The sequence below is a fragment of the Paramisgurnus dabryanus genome, chromosome 23 (genome assembly GCF_030506205.2).
Source record: "Paramisgurnus dabryanus chromosome 23, PD_genome_1.1, whole genome shotgun sequence".
NCBI lineage: Eukaryota > Metazoa > Chordata > Actinopteri > Cypriniformes > Cobitidae > Paramisgurnus > Paramisgurnus dabryanus.
Genome location: NC_133359.1, coordinates 1,935,972 through 1,955,904, shown reverse-complemented (window position 1 = coordinate 1,955,904; position 19,933 = coordinate 1,935,972). Strand labels below are relative to the sequence as shown.

At 36.9% G+C, this 19,933-nt stretch overlaps 1 protein-coding gene across 2 annotated transcripts in view; it reads left to right on the top strand.

The window, feature by feature from the left end:
* Positions 1-19,933, top strand: part of wnt7bb (wingless-type MMTV integration site family, member 7Bb) — a 46,472-nt gene that overhangs the window by 9,255 nt on the left and 17,284 nt on the right. For both annotated transcript variants that reach the window (XM_065277354.1, XM_065277355.2), the window contains exon 2: positions 1,019-1,245. In XM_065277354.1, coding sequence (XP_065133426.1) covers positions 1,019-1,245 — 227 coding nt within the window. The remainder of the gene's footprint in view (positions 1-1,018; positions 1,246-19,933) is intronic.

The window sequence follows — 19,933 nt, the reverse complement described above, 5'->3', positions numbered from 1 at the left end:
TGTTTCGCTTTTGACAGCCTTACTAAAAAGACCGGCTAATACCACCCTTATGAAAATTAAACATGGTTTTACTACAGTTAAAACCAAAACAACATGGTTACTGTGGGAAAACCATGGTAACCAAAAAATTACCATGGTTTTGCCAACCATGGTATTCAAAAACCATGGTTAAACCATGGTTAGTGTGGTAAAACCATGATTTTGCTGATAGTAATCAATACACCAAAAATACCATGGTTACTACACTTTTACCACAATAAAACCATGGTTAATTTTCGTAAGGGCAGCCTAAACTGGTTGGCTGGTTTTAGCTGTTAAGCTGGTTCAGGTGGCTGGTTTTAGAGAGGTTTTGGCCATGTCCTTCTGGAAGACCAGCTTATCCACCAGCTTTAACCAGTTTGACCAGCCTGAAAGTTTGGCCAGGTTGGCTAAGCTGGTTGGATGGTATCAGCTGGCTTACGATTGAAGAAGATGGTTTAATCTGGTCCTTTCACCCTAGCTAACAGGTCTTCCATGCAACTAAAAAAAGTGGCCAAAACCAGCCTGCTACACAAGCTCAACCAGCTAAAACATGGCTGAGAGTCCAGCTAAAACCAGACAACTAGTTTAAGCTGGTCTTTTCAGTAGGGAGATTTTTTCTTAGTAGACTATAGTCGGTGATGTCACTGCTTACGAGAAACCTGATAAATCTCCAAATCCAGTTTAAAAATGGTTTCTGTGTAGCTGGTTTATTGATTTGCATGTAAACCAATGAAACGAGTTTGTACATAATAAGGTTAATTTTTGATAAATGTTTACTTATTTTGTGCATGCAAATTTGGAAAACAACTTGAGTTTGTTTCTAGCAATGAAAGCAGTAATATTACTTTAACATTTAATACCATGGTGTATGAATCACTTGCAACAAGCAAGGCTTTATGATGTATAGCTTAAATGCACATGTTTTTGCTTTTATCCGCAGTTAACAAGTAAGATGATTGTCTTTACTAATGTTTTTTTTCTGTGTTTTATCCTACAGGGCTCTTTCCTCTGTGGTGGCCCTCGGTGCAAACATCATCTGCAATAAAATCCCCGGTCTCGCCCCTCGCCAGCGTGCCATCTGCCAGAGCCGACCCGACGCTATCATCGTGATAGGAGAGGGGGCACAGCTTGGCATCAACGAATGCCAGTATCAGTTCAGATACAGCCGCTGGAACTGCTCCGCACTGGGAGAACGCACGGTCTTCGGGCAAGAGCTGCGAGTAGGTCAGTGGCCATCGAAGGTCTTTGGTTACCGTACTGTAGTTTGTTTTGTTTTGTGTAGTTACAAATCTGTGCTGGTGACTGAAAGGTTGAAGGTTCACAGCCCAGTAAATCATCGCGCATGAAGATGTACTGTAGTATAAATGCTGTTTTTGCTCTGAATGAGTACGTGTGGTGATATGAGAGACGGTTTTCTCTGTGCTGTGGGTGAACACAAACCAAACCCTGGTTACACACAACGCACCGCATGCATCTCGCAGGCACACACTTCACCCTCGGCTGCATGCAAAAGCGTGTTTGTATTGCTGCTATGATTGATGCGTTAGTTTAAGTGACGACTTGCTGTGTTTGCAAAACTCAGCCCTGGTCCTTTGATCGCACGTTGAACAAACACAAACATACTTCAGGTCAGAAACACTTCCCAAGACAATATATGCAATAGTTTAAAGCAAAAATCTTGGCTATGATGGGAACAGTTTTCGGTGTATGTACTCCTGTCACTGTCGGTGAACTGGTTTGATAACGGTACGTCCCACAAACAAACTTTAAGTGTTCATTTGTAGCAGAGATGTGTGTGTTGATTGTGTAAAAACAATTATTAATCTAACTTAAATATTTTTTGAATGATAGGGCCAAAGTCAAAAAGCCTTACTTGTGCCAGCTCTACCTTACTAATTTGATCACATGCATCATTTTATTTAAAAGGCGAATTTATTTGAAGTTTTATTTATATCTGTAACACGAGCACAAATCATTAACTCTGCATTGTGAGCAGAAGTAAGTAAACAGCAATAAATCTCAAATGAAGAGAGCATTAACAATGCTGGAAATGTGTTAAAGATCATGACCTGGTCTTTCTTTTACTCTCTCGTTTATACAGTCAAAATGAGCTACAACTGGGCAAACATTGACATATTCAGTGTAAAGAGGCATATAAGAGCGAGCTTTGCTCTTTTACCCTGTCATTTATAAATTTCCTCTCATTTTAAAGTGTTTTGTCATTGTTAAAATGCGGTCGTACTGAGACTCACTAAACCTCTATCGCTCGCTTTCCCAGCCTGTGTGAAATTGTACACGTCTGTGGTGAATCTTTGAACTTTTCTGAGATGTTTATTTACTGCCGTCCAAAGAAAGAAGCAATAGAAATCTGCTTTTGACACATTTACTGTACGAGTGATTTTACACTGTATCCTACAGTCGAATGCAATTATGCACGTAGAGTAACGTTAAACTACGGTTTTATTGTGCACACAAAACCATGGAGATTTTTGTTTTCTGCATTTACAGTTTTTCTCAGTTGCTTTGGAGCATTTCTCAGATCAGAAATTAATTCAGCCTCCACCTCATAAAAGCAAATTCTCATTGTTTTTGAATACATTATACTGGTTTCTGTCTTAAAGGTGCAGTGTGTAATTTTTAGAAGGATCTCTTGACAGAAATGCAAAATAATAAACAAAACTATATGATCATGGGTGTATAAAGACCTTTTTATAATGAACCATTATGTTTTTATTACCTTAGAATGAGACGTTTTTATCTACATACACAGAGGGTACCCTTACATGGAAGTCACCATTTAGTGACGCCATGTTTCTACCGAAGCCCTTAACGGACAAACTTTTTTTACTAAGTTGTCTCCGACAATGACATGTTTTTTTCCGGTGGCAGCTACCATAACTTCTCTGTGCATTTCAAAAGCCAGGGGTGAGCAGTGGACTGAGCAATTCGCAACCTCACCACTAGATGCTGCTAAAATTTACACACTGCACCTTTAAGCCGCCTTTGCACTGTACACGACATTCGGACACGACTGTCGAAGTTCGCCCCCTAGTCATGACATTTCTCTTTAATTGTAAATCCGTGTCAACATGGGAGAGGAGCTCATTCTAGCGCAAGAGCCTTCAATCTATGAAAATTCACTGTAGTGGAATAAATAAATGAAACACTGACAGATATAATTGTGTACACTTGGTATATTGACAACATGGCTAAACATTTTAACTGTCTTGAGACTTGCCATTGCGATTGGACTGACATGTTCATTGACATAAAAATTTACTTTTGAGGGATGAACTAAGGATTTTGAACAAGTTACACGCTTTTGCAGGACATTCATGAAGTTGTGCAGTTTGTACGAATTGTTCTGAGTATAGGTAGACCGATTAATTGGTTTTGCCGATTAATCGGCATCGATAGTTCATTGGTGGAGGAATCGGCTAGCGGCTAAAATCCATGCTAATAGTTGGTCCGAATTGTGTTTGTTGCTTCATATCATTAGAAAGTAATGAATTTGCTGACTAGATGCTGAATTAGCAGATAAAAAACAGCTGGAAACGGCAGTTTGCCATCAAGGCTGACATGACGTTAATATTAGTAGAACCTCAAACAAAAAATACACTAAGGATTTTGAACAAGTTACACGCTTTTGCACAATATCCATGATGTTGTGCAGTTTGTACGAATAGTTCTGAGTAGAGGTAGGTCGATTAATCGGTTTTGCCGATTAATCAGTATCGATAGTTCATTGGTGAAGCAATCAGCTATCGGTAGTTGTTCCAAATTGTGTCCATTGCTTCATATCATGAGAAAGTAATTCATTTGCTGACTAGATCCTTAATTAGCAGAGGAAAAACAGCTGGAACTGGCTGTTTGTACGATTGTTCTGATTAGAGGTAGATCGATTAATTGGTTTTGCCGATTAAACATTAGTCAGCAAATGTTTAATGTAATGATTATTAAAATCTATTTGCATTAGGCCAAAGCTATATATTTTAAGTTAATAATGAGAGAAAGCAAACTATATGCAGCTGTCAGCTGAACATACCCAACAAATCAAAATCTGATTTCAGTTTTTTTCATCATCACTGAAATACATCTTTTGTAATTTTGATGTGTGTTAAAACAAAAGCAAATCAAGTACAAGACTACACATATAACATACATTTATATCATTTCAATGTTACCAGTGAGACATATTTACTTAATATATTTTTAATTATACATTTATTTTATTTAGTACATTTTCATGGTTCAGTACTGTTGTTTTATTACTTTTGTAATAAGTTCCAGTACTGTTTTACTTTGAAGGTTGTTTTTATCCAGTATCGGTCGATTAATCGGTTATCGGCAAGTATGGATATACCTTATTATTGGTCAAATCCACTATCGGTCGACCTCTAGTTCTGAGAAATGCACGTTTTATTTAGCAAATTTTAAGAATGATTCAAGAAATGCTTCAAAGCGACTGAGAAAAACTATAACACTGATTTAATCTCTGCAAAAACAAAGTATAAAATTACGGAGTTTTCCAAAGGATTTGTGGAGTTTTCTGACATGCATAAGCCTGTGTAGGAAACAGACATTTACAATTTGTCATTATTCACGGATACATTTCTGCCATAAGCTCTGAAATCTCCTTCACATTTTGGTTTAAAAGAGACCATTGGCACATTATGCCAAAGTTTGACATTGGTTTTTGAATATTTGGCCATTCTTGTGTTTTTTTGTTGCCTTGGTCGCGTTTGACAGACGTGGTCACTGCAAACCAAACCCTCCATCAATGATCCTATTGTACTCACGGAAAGAAATGTTGTAAGTTTAGTTTTAATCGCTACCGTGTGCATTGATCTTTGCTACGTTTTGAATTTTGCTTGTTTGTGATATGGACCGTTTTTGCGATTAAACCGTATTCCAATGTTTATTTTGTGCGGTCTGTTGATAAATCCCGTCGAAACTGAAGTTTTAAGGCTGCGTTCAGGAGTTAAGTCTGAGGATAAAGGCTGTTCCAGGAATATCCCAAATCCATTCATAATGGACTGTATGAAACGCCTTCCGCCCCTCTCATGCCTGGAGACTCCAGAGGGTTTTTTTTCTACATGTAAATCCTCCAAATTGTAACCACTAAATTATTCCTGCTCGTAAGAAGGCCGTCTACAAGCGTCGGAGCGGCCAGTAGATTCCGTTGTTTTCGAAGAGATGATGATCAACAGACCACAGAGTTAATTCTCTCTCTCAGAGCGACCCTTTCTCTGGTCAATTCGGATTCGTTTGGCTATACGACGTTTGGCTGTTCTTTGCGGCGCGCATTAATAGCTGGGTTATTGAGTATTTCTGAGCCCCTAAAGAATTGAGTCAAGGAAGGATTTGGTTTCCGTCTAAAAAACCGGCCAAATCGGATCCTCATTTTCAGAAACAGTCTGTAAATATCCACAGAAAAGGCTTGTCTTACTCTTAAGTACTGGCAGCACACAGAAATGTAGACATGACAGAAATGGGCTCTGTTGCCCACCAAGACACTTACAATACTGTCTCCAAAGGGAGTAAGAGGCGCATTTTAAAGAAGTATTGCATTTGTTTTTCCAGATTCCTTTCATTTTCTCGCGAATCTGACCACTAAACTGATACTATGTGTTGGATTTTAAGGGTTTTTTGAGTAATGAGATGTTCATATGTAAAGATGCTGACTGAATGAAGTCTCTCTGTCACACAAACACTTAGGTGCATTATTGTATCCATGTGAAATTTGATTTCTTTGCATTTGTATGTGTGCCTCTGTCGAATACAGCTGAGGTGTTTGTTAAAGTAAGTGGCCTTTTTGTTTGGTCTACATCTGCTCTTTAAAGGTGCACAGTGGGATTTTATAGCAAGTGTAGACAGGACAGATTTAAATTTACAATTTATACAATGGTAGATGATATATTTGGGTTAGGGTCAAGTGGCCATCTCATGTAGGGCTGTATCGTGTTTTGGTATATATCTTTATTTTTACAACACTGTCTATATAGATATGGTTTGATATGAAACTCTACACACCAGAAATATACACTGAGGTCAAACGCAAACTTTTTGCATGTTGTGCAGGTGTTTATTTTTTAAACATAGTGTTAAACCCTCTCCTTGAATTTTATTTTCACCATACACTTTTTCAATAAAAGTAATGGGGCAATGCTAGCGTTATGGATGTCGTCATGCAGTCAAAACTTGTAATATAGTTACTTAGAGAATGCATTTATTACCAATATATTGAATCATCTGCTTTTATTTTGCTAAACCCTGATGATAGACTCCAGACATCAGACTATACCTATGTTTTCTGTTTAAGATGAGGGAAACATGGATGTGACATGGATGGGAGACAACTTTATAGGAATTGTGTGAATTAAAAGGCACAAACCAGATGCAAAAACTTTGTGTAAAATCATTAGTTTTCATATTAAGGTTGACAATTAAATGTAAGATATCACACAGCGGCCGGTGACTTTTTTAACGAGGGGCGTGAATTCAAAATATGTGTTTGGTGCGTCATATGAACCTATGTGCATCATGTCAAAATATGTGTTTGGTGCGTCATATGAACCTATGTCCATCATGCATCACATCAAAATATGTGGTCTGTGCATCATTTGAACCTATGTGCATCATGTCAAAATATGTGTTCGGTGCATCATACATGGAATTGCCTAATTGCAACATCTCACACGGCGGCCGGTGACTTTTCTTTCGAGTTGCATAAATTCAAAATATGTGATTAGTGTTCATGTGAACCTGTGAGTCATGTGGACTTATGTGCATCATGCATCATTTCAAAAATGGGTAACACTTTATTTCGATAGTCCACTTTAGACATTTTACTAATAATAAGTAACTTTGCAACTACTTATCAACTACCTAACTTTAGAGAATTAGTAAACTGCCTGCTTAATATCTACTAACACTTAATTGTGATGATATGTCAACAGACATTCAACTGACTATAAGTATCTTTGCAGGAGCATGTCAACATATTCCACTAAACCAAACCTCTTCCCTAACCCCAACCCTTACAGTCTACTAATTCACTAATGACAGTTAGTTGACGTATAGTTGCCAATTATTGACAGTTAGTTGACATGTAGTTGCAAAGTTATTTATAGTTAGTAGAATGTCTAAAGTGGACTATCAAAATAAAGTGTAACCCAAAAATGTGTTCTGTGAGTCATGTGAACATATGTGCATCATGCATCAGATCAAAATATGTGTTCGTTGTGTCATGTGAACCTATGTGCATCATGTCAAAATATGTGTTCTGTGAGTCATGTGAACCTATGTGCATCATGCATCATGTCAAAATATGTGTTCGTTGTGTCATGTGAACCTATGTCCATCATGCGTCTTGTCAAATTTTGTGTTTGATGCATCATGTGAACCTATATGCATCATGCATTATGCAAAATATGTGATGGGTGCGTCATGTGAACCTATATGCATCATGGAAAATATGGGATGGGCGCGTCATGTGAACCTATGTGCATCATGCATCTTGACAAAATATGTGTTTGGTGCATCATGTGAGCCTATGTGCATCATGCATCATGTCAAATTATGTGTTTGATGCATCATGTGAACCTGTGTGCATCGTGCATCATGCAAATTATGTGTTTGGTGCATCATGTGAACCTATATGCATCATGCATCACGTCAAAATATGTGTTCAGTGCATCATTTGAACCTATGTGCATCATTCATCATGTCAAAATATGTGTTTGGTGCATCATGTGAGCCTATTTGCATCATGCATCATGTCAAATTATGTGTTTGATGCATCATGTGAACCTGTGTGCATCATGCATCATGCAAATTATGTGTTTGGTGCATCATGTGAACCTATATGCATCATGCATCACGTCAAAATATGTGTTCAGTGCATCATTTGAACCTATGTGCATCATTCATCATGTCAAAATATGTGTTTGTTGTGTCATGTGAACCTATGTGCATCATGCGTCTTGTCAAAATATGTGTTTGGTGCATCATGTGAGCCTATGTGCATCATGCGTCATGTCAAATTATGTGCTCGGTGCGTCATGTGAACATATATGCATCATGCAAAATATGGGATGTGTGCGTCATGTGAACCTATATGCATCATGCATCATGTCAAAACATGTGTTTGGTGCGTCATGTCAAAATATGTGTTCAGTGCGTCACGTGAACTTATGTGCATAATGCATCTTGTCAAAATACATGCCTGCTGCACACGTGATAAAAGAGACTTTCACGTTCACAAAATACTCACAAGACATTCACTTAACACTAAACTTTAATTACACATGAGCATCTCTTTTATTATAAACCCCTTTGAAGTGTCTGCAGCAGGCACGTATTTTGACATGACGCATGATGCACAATGATGCACCAAATATATATTTTGACTTGACGAGCCACACACATGACGGGCTAAATACATGTTTTCACGAGCCTCGCATCGTGCGCCCTCGATAAAGAAGTCCAAGGTTGTCACAGAACATGAGGCTTTGACTTGCATGAAAACATTTATTTAGTAAATATTTATCGTACACCACAAGGCAACACAAAATGACTGAGATATGTATTTAGGTCAATATCGCACAGCCATAGTTTTAAAATGTTTAAAATAACTTTATTTTTCCAATCAGCAGAAACAAAACTTGATGGGTGGACCTATTCTCCAGACTTCTGCTTTTACTTAAACCTAAAAATGTTTTTGATTATTTGATCATTAAAGGCTTGTCTGTGAATAAAAAGTTGGGCAGCATTCTTTATATTCTGCCAGTAATTTGGTATTGAATATCAGACCACATCAGCAGAAATTGAGCTTGTATCTGATGGTCTCTGACTGTCTGTCCAGAAGTAAACTCCTAATTCTAGACTCATTGAGATCCTCAGACACGTACTCGAGAACCCTGATAAATGACATTGCTGAGCTCTTGTTTGGTGTGTTTTTGGATGTTTCAGCATCATTGTCCAGTGCAGAAGAACAAAGAGTTGTGTTTAAGTTAAATGATGTTTCTCTGAAATGACATCTGTCTGAAGAATTTGAAGATAATTGCTTTCCACTGAACCACAACAATATATTAAAACAGTCTTGTGTACAGAAATAAAACCATGATGTCTTTGCATCTTTGCATGGAGTTTTGGCCAAAGAGAAGTGATATGGTTTCCTCTGTAAAGACTATGCAAAAAATAAGATTTGAATCATTTCACAGTAAATTCTGTCTAACACTAACACCTCATAAATGCTTTGCATGTGCTATCAAGATATAACATTATAACAGGACATTAAGAAGTTTGTTATAGTTACTGTGCAGTTATCATGAGGAGATCTCAATTGCATCGAGGCGTGAAATCCAACTCTCAGAAGATTAAGAAGGAATTTAATGTCAGGAGCTACTCGGAATTACAAGGTTGAATTAAATCATTGAAATTTTGAGACGCTGCCAAACATTGCCTGTGTTTTCATGTCTGTAATGGTTGTTGAGGGTTCAGAGCGATGTCTCTGCAGTTTAGTGTGATGTCTGACGCTTTGACTGTCATTTAGCTGTCATAGATAAAATGGAGATTAATCCAAAATGAGTCTGAACCAACAGATAAGATAGAAATCTCTGCTGCAGGTGTTCCTGTTACAGGGATTGATGATCTTGATTTCAGTAGGATGTTGAGTGTATCGGTATGAAAATGTGTCCAGTTGTTCCACGTCTGGGATTAAACGGTCTCATCAGAGATGGAAACGGAACAGAAAGTGTGTCGGAGCTGATGGTGTAATAGGCAATGCTCCGACATATGGTGCAGACTATTTGCTACTTGCCGAGGCCGTACCCCTTTATCCTCTTTGCACACTGCAAAACATTTCTTACCTAGTGTTTTTGTTTTGTTTTTTAGTACAAATATCTAAAAAGTCTTAAATTAAGATTCATTTTCTTGCTGAGCAAACAAAACAATCTGGAAAAATTTTCTTACCCTATTGGCAAATTTATTTATTTTTTTGCTTGTTTTAAGCACAGATTTAAGCACAAATTCACTTAAATTCAATATTTTTTGTCCAAAAATTTGACTTATTTTCTTAGGTTATTTTGTTAATCAAGATAAATCATCTTAATTGAAGACTGTTTGTCAAATAAAGGCCAAAATTGCCCCCCTCCAAAAAAAGAACAGAAAGTGAATCAGTTGCAATTTTACTTGAGAAGCAACCCGGATAAGAAACCTTTCTGAGGATATATACTAAATATTAAGTCTAAAATCTGTGTGTCTGTATTTCTGCACTGCAAAAAATGATTTTCAAGAAAAAAATTCGTAGTATTTTTTTCTTGTTTTCAGTATAAATATCTAAAAATTCTTAAATTAAGAAGCTTTTTCTTGAATATTTCTTTGAAAATAAGTCTAAATTCAAGAAAAATTAGCTTACCCCATTGGCGGATCTTTTTACTTGTTTTATGCACAAAATCACTTAAATTTTATATTTTTGGTCTTAAAACTAGACTTATTTTCTTGGGTCGTTTTGCTTATCAAGAAAAGGGATCTACTAAGAATTGTTTTTCCTGAAAATAATTTTTTGCAGTGTGTCTGTCTCATTCTCTGTTTTCAAATCCAAAAGAAGAAGTTATGGTGCGACAAGTCATGTCAAATATACGGTGTCATACTTACAAGATGACTGCACATGAACAAAGTTATAAATACTCAAGATTTTCTTTAAGCCAAGTTTACGAGTTACGGCAAGTTTACGGCTTGTCAGTGGGAAACATAGCCGAATCAATGGATGCAACTGTCCATGATGAAGGTTTTTAGGCATTTTTATTTACAAATAAAGAATAAGAACTAAAATAAGATTCACAAAATGTTATAGCATTGCAATATGACAATTAATACACTGCAAAAATGACTTTATTTCTTAGTATTTTTGTCTTGTTTTCAGTACAATTATCTAAAAAATATTTTCATTAAGATGCATTTTCTTGATGAGCAAAATTACCTAAGAAAATAAGTCTTGTATTTAGACAAAAAATATACAATTTAAGTGAATTTGTGCTTAAAAAAACCTTTATTATTATTATTATTTTGTTTGTTTTAAGCACAAATTCACTTAAATTTTATATTTTTTGTCTAAAAACTAGATTTATTTTCTTAGGTAATTTGCTCATCAAGAAAATGCATCTTGATTTAAGAGTTTTTTGATATATGTATTTAAGACAAAAATACTACACTGCAAAATATGATTTAAGAAAATATTTTCTTAGTATTTTTGTCTTGTTTTCAGTAGAAATATCAAAAAATTCTTAAATTAAGAGTATTTTCTTGATGAGCAAAACGACCCAAGAAAACAAGTCTAGTTTTTAGACAAAAAATATCAAATTTAAGTGATTTTGTGCATATAACAAGAAAAAAATTGCCAATGGGGTAAGCAATTTTTTCTTGAATTTTTCTAGATTTTAGTGTTTAAGAAAAATTTTCAAGATTTTTTGTTTACCCCATTGGCAGATTTTTTTGCTTGTTTTATGCACAAAATCACTTAAATTTGATATTTTTGGTCTAAAAACTAGACTTGTTTTCTTGGGTTGTTTTGCTCAACAAGAAAAGCATCTTAATTTAAGAATTTTTAGATATTTTTACTGAAAACAAGACCAACATACTAAGATATTTTTTTCTTGAAAATCATTTTTTGCAGTGAAAGTAATTTTTGCAGTGTAATATTACAGCATTGAGTGGCTTCATAAACTTGCAAAACACATTTCTTTGTTCTTCATTTTCTGTTAGTAAAGTACCTTGCTGTATTTTTGTGTTAATTCATAAAAAATAATTTACACTGCCATCTTGTGCCGACGAAAGTGACTTGAACGCCGTTAAACACGACTTACCAACGCCATCTCTTTACGAGATGTCTAATTCGTATTAATACATACGACCACAATCGTAAATCTTTGTACGATTTGCTTTTGGCCTTGTTAGGGTTAGGGGTGGGGTTTTGTTATTGTGTTTGTATGATAACCGTATGTTTTTGTACGATTCAAATTCATCCGAATTAGCCAGCTCGCAAAATTTGTACGAAATTCTCGTGAGATCAGGCTGGACTTAGCGGCTTGTAAATACGAACAGTGTGTTAATAGATTAAATATAAGTTTTTACTCTGGTTGCAATATTGGTATTGAGAATTGTAACATATGGTTGGTGTTGCTATCAGCTAGTAGTGAAATGTAAAGATGATAACAGTATCAGCAGGTGCCTTCACTGTGTGTGTTTGCTAACAGAAGATCACGCTGATATAGAAAACTTTCATCCGTGTGTCTGTGTCCGGGGATGTAAAGACGTCTGATAAAATCTAGTCAGATTGTTGCATCCGATTGGACGCAGTGCAGAACCGAGTTCGGTTGTGATTGGACAGACGATGGAGCCTCTTATCATCAATGCTTTGAATATAAATAGCTTTAGATTTTCATGTGTGTGCTGATCAGGGTTTGATAAATGATCTGTCATGGTTGGCTGATAACTTTGATCTAAAAGAGCAATCAAATGTGACCAGGTTTCAACGATACTGTATGAGTTTGGCTTTATGAGCGCTTATCTAGACTTGCTTATGATTAAAGATCTGCTTTACATAGAAAAGCATGCAGCCGGTCATAGGCGGAGAAGTAATCGACTCATTTCTGTCCAAAACAGAGGAAATCCTTAAATGGTCTTTTTCTTTCTCTATTGAAATATGAGTTTATTGTACAGTATGTGGAAATACTGTAACATTTACAATACAAAACTTTGCCTCTGGCACAGATCATTTATTGAGAAATACAGAACATCTTGTTCAAAGGCTTTGACATTAACATTAGGGATGGGCAGGAACACATGAGTATGCACCTTAATCTTTTTGTCTTTACATCTCAAAACTTTTCAGGTTTAGCCAAGTGGTTAGCCAATCATAAGTGAATCCTGTGAAACACGTTCTCACGATCAGATTTACTAGAAATGTTTTCCAAAATCTGTGTTAAGAGTAATAAGTGTTAAGCGCACACATTAACAATAAAGGATTAGTTCACCCCCCGAACTGAAAATGATCCCTTAATTTACTCACCTTAATGCCATGGCAAGTGTATTGTATATGACTTCCTTTCTTCAGTCAAACATATTTACAGTTTTATCAAATGATATCCTGGCTCTTCCTATAGCATTATGGCATAGTGGCTGCCATCCTTCATCAAATCAAAGAATCTATATCACTCTGGTGGGTTCATATGTGTCTTTTAAAGCAAAATTATGTGTTTTTGCGAATTTTTTGGTTTATTAAGCAATCGAAACATTGCATATCTCTTTCGTCTCACAAGAACCAATAATACATTTTAAAATTGATATGAAGCCGACGTACCGCCATTTTTTATTAGGCTAGGAAGAGCCAGGATAGTATAAACTCTTATCAGGTGAAAAAGTGAGTCATATACACCTAAAATGCCGTTGAGGTAAGTCAATTATGGGATAATTAAAGGTTTTTGGTAAACTATTTCTTTAATGCAGGTTCTTTCTGGCTTTGTTGTTAGCGGTCTAACAATACAATTAAAATGGATCGATGCACCTATTAAAATTCTAATGATACAATACATGGATGCCACACATAAAATATCGATATGAGGAAGCCTTTATTTTGACACTCTCCACGTCCTCATTCCTTGACGTAACGTCAATCTACGCATTTCTGCCAAAGCACGCATTTTTGTTGATTTTCATGAGTGTCAGCAAGTGAATGCAATGAACACATATTTTGACATGACGCATGACCCAACAAACACATATTTTGACATGACGCATGATGCACATGGTTCACATGACGCAACAAACACATATTTTGACATGACGCATGAACCAACAAACACATATTTTGACATGACGCATGATGCACATTGTTCACATGACACAACAAACACATATTTTGACATGACGCATTATGCACATGGTTCACATGACGCAACAAACACATATTTTGACATGACGCATTATGCACATGGTTCACATGACGCAACAAACACATATTTTGACATGATGCATGACCCAACAAACACATATTTTGACATGACGCATGATGCACATTGTTCACATGACGCAACAAACACATATTTTGACATGACGCATTATGCACATGGTTCACATGACGCAACAAACACATATTTTGACATGACGTATGACACAACGAACACATATTTAGGCATGATGCACATTGTTCACATGACGCAACAAACACATATTTTGACATGACGCATTATGCACATGGTTCACATGACGCAACAAACACATATTTTGACATGACGCATTATGCACATGGTTCACATGACGCAACAAACACATATTTTGACATGACGCATGACCCAACAAACACATATTTTGACATGACGCATTATGCACATGGTTCACATGACGCAACAAACACATATTTTGACATGACGTATGACACAACGAACACATATTTAGGCATGATGCACATATTTTTTGACATGATGCATGACGCAACAAACACATATTTTGACATGACACATGACACAACGAACACATATTTTGACATGACGCATGATGCACATGGTTTACATGACGCAACGAACACATATTTTGACATGACGCATGATGCCCATATTTTTTGACATGATGCATGACGCAACAAACACATATTTTGACATGAAGCATGACACAACGAACACATAATTTGACATGACGCATGATGCACATGGTTCACATGACGCAACGAACACATATTTTGACATGATGCATTATGCACATGGTTCACATGATGCAACAAACACATATTTTGACATGACGTATGACGCAATGAACACATAGTTAGACATGATGCATGATGCACATATTTTTTGACATGATGCATGACGCAACAAACACATATTTTGACATGACGCATGATGCACATGGTTCACATGACGCAACGAACACATATTTTGACATGACGCATTATGCACATGGTTCACATGACGCAACAAACACATATTTTGACATGACGTATGACGCAACGAACACATAGTTAGACATGATGCATGATGCACATATTTTTTGACATGATGCATGACGCAACAAACACATATTTTGACATGACGCATGACACAACGAACACATATTTAGACATGATGCACATATTTTTCGACATGACGCATGACACAACGAACACATATTTTGACATGACGCATGATGCACATGGTTTACATGACGCAACAAACACATATTTTGACATGACACATTATGCACATGGTTCACATGACGCAACAAACACATATTTTGACATGACGCATTATGCACATGGTTCACATGACGCAACAAACACATATTTTGACATGACGTATGATGCAACAAACACATATTTAGAAATGATGCACATATTTTTTGACATGATGCATGATGCAACAAACACATATTTTGACATGACGCATTATAAACATGGTTCACATGATGCAACAAACACATATTTTGACATGACACAACGAACACATATTTAGAAATGATGCATGATGGACATATTTTTCGACATGATGTATGACGCAACAAACACATATTTTGACATGACACATGACACAACGAACACATATTTTGACATGACGCATGATGCACATGGTTTACATGACGCAACGAACACATATTTTGACATGACACAACGAACACATTTTTAGAAATGATGCATGATGCACATATTTTTCGACATGATGCATGACGCAACAAACACATATTTTGACATGACACATGACGCAACGAACACATATTTTGACATGACGCATTATGCACATGGTTCACATGATGCAACAAACACATATTTTGACATGACGTAAGACGCAACGAACACATATTTAGACATGACACAACGAACACATATTTTGACATGACGCATGATGCACATGGTTCACATGACGCAACGAACACATATTTTGACATGACGTAAGACGCAACGAACACATATTTAGACATGACACAACGAACTAGAGGTCTACACGGAAGACCCGAGACCCGAACGTGTTCGCGTCTATAAATGATCAGCCGGGTCCGGGTCGGGTCTCAATCTATTACTTTGGGTCCCGGGTCTGTTTAACATTGTGGGTAATACCAGAGGTCAATCGGACTCGGAGAACACACACTCACATTTAAATAAAATATTTCAAAATCAGCAACAAAAACTTAGATGAACTGTCGCATACATTTTTTCTATGACGCTAAAATTGCGTTAAAAAGTTTATATTTGGTTGCTCCAAACAGGCAGCTAACGCGCATGTGCTCTTTTAATGTCTCTGGCTACCAGTCAGGAGCTTCTGCAGTGAGACGCAATGACGTTACCTTTGACAATTGGCTCTTTTATTTAGAAGGTGGGACCTATTCCGCCGTACCGCGCATTTTGCACTGACTTCTCTTTTTTTATAATAATATTATAAATTGACCGTCTTGCTGTTATATCTAAAGTTTTCGCGACTCAAAGAGCACAGAGATGATAGCAAAGAAGCAACGAAAGCAGCCATGGCACTGAACGAGCAATCGTTATTATAATCCAAATGGGCAAACATTATTAAGCAAGTTGACCCGATGTAAAACTGCGTTATTAATCACCATGACTGTAAAGTGGACTTTAAAAGCTGGAATAAGCATTAAACATTTCAATCGTCAAGAGAGGAATAACAGGGATGGAACTTTCTTGGAAATAAGGATTGTGCATCACACAGACAGGTACAAGGAGGGAGAAGACTAACTTCTATGGGTAAGACAAAAAGTTAAATTTTCGCTACTTGTTTATTGACTTATTAATAACATTTAGCTAAGAATATTTGCCGGTCGGGTCTGTGTCTTCCCGGACGGGTTCGGGTCCAGATTTTAAATAATAGACGGGTCTTCGTCGGATCCGGGTCCAGCTTTTAAATAATAGACGGGTTCGGGTCGGGTCCGGGTCCAGCTTTCAAAACAACAGACGGGTCCGGGTCGGTTCAGTGTAGCACATTTGCGGGTCTGATCAGGTTCGGGTAGGAATTTTTGGACCCGTGTAGACCTCTACAACGAACACATATTTTGACATGACGCATGATGCACATGGTTCACATGACGCAACGAACACATATTTTGACATGAAGTAAGACGCAACGAACACATATTTTGACATGAAGTAAGACGCAACGAACACATATTTAGACATGACACAACGAACACATATTTTGACATGACGCATAATGCACATGGTTCACATGACGCAACAAACACATATTTTGACATGACGTAAGACGCAACGAACACATATTTTGACATGACACAACGAACACATATTTTGACATGACGCATGATGCACATGGTTCACATGACGCAACGAACACATATTTTGACATGACGAGCTACACACGGCACTCTGAACACAAATATTGAATTTGCGCCCCTTGGAAGAGAAGTCACCAGCCACCACTTTTTGAACCTTAAGCCTGTTAGTGTGTATTGAGTCAAACCAGCTAGGTTTTAGCTGGTCTAGCAGGCTGGTTTTAGAGAGGTTTTGGACACTTTTTTAGCTGGTCAGGCTGGCAGACCAATTGACCCACCAGCTTGACCATGCTGGAAGTCCAGCTTTGCCAGGCTGGGAGGACCAGCTTAAACCTGCTACTTCTTTCTTAAACCAGCTAAGACCAGCTAGAATGGTTGGTGCTGTTGGGCTTAGGGTTGTGAATGTGATTTTGATCTATTTAAAGCTTTATTATTTACGTATATTTCGCTCTTTTATTACGCAGGTGACTTAATGGAGTTTCCATTTACGTCTTATTGTATAAACATAAGCTCAGATGTGTCTCCTTCATTTCCTTAGAGGCAATAAAACAGATAAAACATGACGTATGTTTACATACAGTAAGTATGTAGAGTTATAAAATGAATGAGGATAGCAGGGATCAGATCATTACGTTTGACTTGACACTTGTAATGCCCTCGGTCAGTGTAGCTTCCCCCTGTCAACACAGCGAATGAAACATCTCAGGGTTCAATGGGATTGTTTGTTCTCTCAGAGGTTGTAAATCTCTTCAGCCGTGTCAAACGTGATTTGTCTAGCGGTTTGCTTTTCTCCATCCTCGCCAAAGCGGTCAGCATGATGGAAAGAAACTCTTCCTCCCACCTTTCCTACATAAGGTGTGGTCAGGTCAGAGTACATATCTATATAAAGTACGGTATAAGTATAAAACGAGTATAAACAGAGACAGTGTATCACTCTTCCACAGCAATCTTGGATTCTGTCGCAGACACTTGCCACTAAACTCTATTAGACATCTGTTTTAATATTCCTCTGTTCTGCCCGGCAGAACTTTCCAACATCCCTGAGGGTTTTTTGGTCAGTCCAGTTTTCCATTGGCAGGGTATGAGGCTATCCCAGGGTTCTTCCTGCTGGATCGGAGTCAGGACTTTGGGTCTGGCCATCTCAGACTCTATTCACTTCAACATTTTTGAGTATGGCCACTCGTACTGTTAACCCAATGTGAACGGCAAGTCTGATTGTTGACAGGGAAGACTATGAAGTATACAAGGCCCAATTAGGTTTTATTTGTGTCTTGCTTTAAAAAAGATTCAGTGATGTTGTTTGTTTAGCAAAATTAAGCATTAAATATGTTTGAACCTGTGCTGTACTCAACATGAAATTGGATTTGCAAATTCCAAAAATGGACTAATGGATATTTAAAAGAAAAGTAGGGTGAGACTTAATTTTTCATTGGGATTTACAGTATGAGATTGGAACAGGCTTTGCTTATATAAAAAAGTCATTGCATGCATTTTTTTGTTTGTTTGTATAACATGCAACCATTAATAATTCACAATAAGACATGTATAAAGTATATGAAGAGAATCAACAATATATGAAGAGTATATGACGATTAAAATATATGTATTTCCTGAATGTCCTGAGCCTGGGATACAGCGGATTTAAAGCGAGTATTTGATGAACGTATATTACGTGCCAAAAGCTTTCAGTCAATATCATTATCTCATTTATGACAGTGGTGACATTTAGTGTCTTTTGCATCTGAGCTCTTCAAATATTACTTTAGATAATATATCTGAATATATGAAGAGTTTGGTTCCAAAACGCAGTAAATCCATTTGGACTAATTTTGGTAAAAATGTGTTTTCTAAACCAAGAAAGTGACAAGATGAAAACCACTATTTTCTGTTAAAAACTTTCACATAGCATCTTTAGGTTATAATAACATAAAAAAATCCAAATTCAAAGATTTATTATAAAAAAATTCCGCAAAATGTAATAAATCCATGACTATTTTTTTTCATAATGCTATAAATCTATTGAATCAATATATAAATGTGCATTCATCTTTGCCATGTTATATTCATTTAGTTGACTAGTGGTACACACTGATAAAAAATGAACATTAATGGCATTAATCAAAACACTTATTTTGTCATATTAAGTACACTGTCATTGCTGCTGTCATCCTTGGAAAGTCGTTGCTGAACTTTTTTGACAGCGATCAGCTGTAAAATGTTTTGGTCCTGATTTTCGTCGGCTTTGCCTTTGAGTAAAATATTGGAAAGTTTTTATAAGATCCGCTCGGGTCAATGTGTTAGCATGACAGAAGCTTGATGCTGTCGGGAGAACAAGCAACAGCAGGCATTTTTCCTTCGCCCGAGTGCCACTCACGTAAATGATTTGATTTTGGTGGCTTACGTTTCTTCCCCACCACAGAAAACCACCACAAGTTTTTCAATGCCATATAAAGTATTATTGTGTTTTTGTTTGTGTGTTGATCATGAAGTACAAAAACTAAGATGTATTCAAAGCACTGCCATTATTGTTTACAATGTGTGGAATGGTGCACTGTGATTGGTTGAGCGGATTTATTGCATTCTGCAGAGGAGGAGGATTGGCATTTGTCGCTTTTTGGGAAAAAATGGAGAAAAGATGACAGAA